This window comes from Electrophorus electricus, chromosome 22, assembly GCF_013358815.1.
Source record: "Electrophorus electricus isolate fEleEle1 chromosome 22, fEleEle1.pri, whole genome shotgun sequence".
NCBI classification, from domain to species: Eukaryota; Metazoa; Chordata; class Actinopteri; order Gymnotiformes; family Gymnotidae; genus Electrophorus; species Electrophorus electricus.
In genome coordinates this window covers 12,039,543-12,041,353 of record NC_049556.1, presented here as the reverse complement: position 1 = coordinate 12,041,353, position 1,811 = coordinate 12,039,543, and the positions used below count along the sequence as shown (strand labels likewise).

Below are 1,811 nucleotides of genomic sequence, written 5' to 3'. Positions count from 1 at the left end.
GTGCGTGCGTGTTTGTGCGTGTGTGCGTGCGTGTGCATGGGTGTGTGTATGTGTGTGTCTGTGTGTGTGTGTGTGTGCGTGAATGTGCGTGTGTGCGTGCGTGTGTGCGTGCGTGCGTGCGTGTGCATGTGCGTGCGTGCATGTGTGTGTGTGCGCATGTGTGTGTGTGTGTCTGTGTGCGTGCATACATGTGCATGTGTGTGTGCGTGCTTGCGTGTGCATGCGTGCGTGTGCGTGCGTGTGCATGCGTGCGTGCGTGCATGCGTGTGTGCGCGTGTGCGTGCGTGCCTGCGTGTGTGTGTGTGTGCGTGTGCGTGCATGCCTGCGTGCGTGTGTGTGTGTGTGCGTGCGTGTGTGTGTGTGTGTGCCTGCATGCGTGTGTGTGAGTAAATCTTAACTCCAGACGTCTGTGTGATTGCCCATGTGCCTGGTGAACTGGGATTGGCAGGCTGGACCTCGTTAGTTGGCAGGCTGGACCTCGTTAGTTGAGAGTGAAGTTAACTGTGTTGGGGGTTTGTGGGGATGTTAACTGGATTATCCCATCATGTTTAAATTTGGTCTGGAACCTTCCGGCCCCGTCTGGCTCTTACCCGTCCAATCAGAACTGGCTCCGGCCCGCTGTACTCCTCAATGACGAAGAACTGGTTCCAGATCCAGCTCCTCCGGACCCTGGGCCGCGGCACTGCCCTGCTCTGGACTGCTGGACCCGCTGCTCCCTGGAACACCGTGCGACTCGTGCTGTTTCCACTGGCCCGTTGGAAACCCGCTCCACCCATCTCCGCGCTGGACCAGGGAATACCTGTGGCGCTGGGTCGAAAATTAGCGGCGCTTCTGTGTGGGAAAACCCCAGCACCAGGCGCTTCCAAGCTGACAGCCCGGATCCCCGCAGGTGGTGGGGGGCTGGGCTGCGTGTGAGTGGGGCGTGCGGCGGCAGAGGGGGCGTGGCCAGCCCGCCACGCTCCCTCCCACGTGCCCCAGGGGGTGCCTGTCACCGTGGCGACAGCGTGAGGGTCCTCTCTGAGTTCCTCGACGGCCCAGGCACATGTGCGCAGCAGCAGGAGGAAGAAGAAGAGGAGGAAGGGTGGGCAGGGATGGACACTCCGCCACATGTCTCACTCTCTCTCACTTTCTCTGACTCTCTCCTGGCAGGTAGTGACTCATCTCATCCTCGCTCCCTAATATCTTTTCTTCTCATTTTCATCCATCTCTCCTTCTCCACGTTCTGCAGCCAATCTGTGCTCATTTAATGCCTCTCTCTCTCTGTTTCTCTCCCTCTCTCTCTTTCTCTTCTTCTCTTTCTCTCCCTCCCTCTCCCTCTCTCTCTCTATTTGTCTCCCACTTTCTCTCTCTCTCGCTCTTCTCCGTCTTCTCCGTGCTTCTCCTGGTAGACCAACCTGGAATTACAGATAAATGGCAGAATCACCACTGAGTTCAGTGTAAGCCTTAATTACCTGTGCTGGTAATTAGCATAGTGGGCGTGTCCTTAGGCTGCTGCCGTGGCAACGGGGTGCTGCCACTCTCTCCAGCGAATCTGGTCCTGATGGCTCCCACGAGATTCAATATATGAAGCCCCAAGGAGGCGCTGAGATTACTGGCCCTGTTCCACCGTTTTGTGTGTGTGTGTGTGTGTGTGTGTGTATGTATGTGTGTGTGTGTGGGTGTGGGTGTGTGTGGGTGTGGGTGTGTTTATTGTCCTCTCTCCATGGTCTTGGCAAGCTCAGCTGTCCTCTACCATGTTCTCACTTGGTAATCTTGATTAAAAAACATTAGCCTCAACAACCAACAGATGCCTCAGACAGGATATTCCGTGT

The 1,811-nt window shown here is 56.4% G+C and overlaps 1 protein-coding gene across 1 annotated transcript in view; it reads right to left on the bottom strand.

Annotated features, from left to right (window-relative positions):
* Positions 1-1,317, bottom strand: part of LOC113567733 (cadherin-24) — a 32,827-nt gene extending 31,510 nt beyond the window's left edge. Inside the window, exon 1 of the mRNA XM_035521753.1 lies at positions 591-1,317. Within this exon, the coding sequence (XP_035377646.1) occupies positions 591-1,109 (519 nt within the window). The 5' untranslated portion in view covers positions 1,110-1,317. The remainder of the gene's footprint in view (positions 1-590) is intronic.
* Positions 1,318-1,811: the final 494 nt, after the last annotated feature.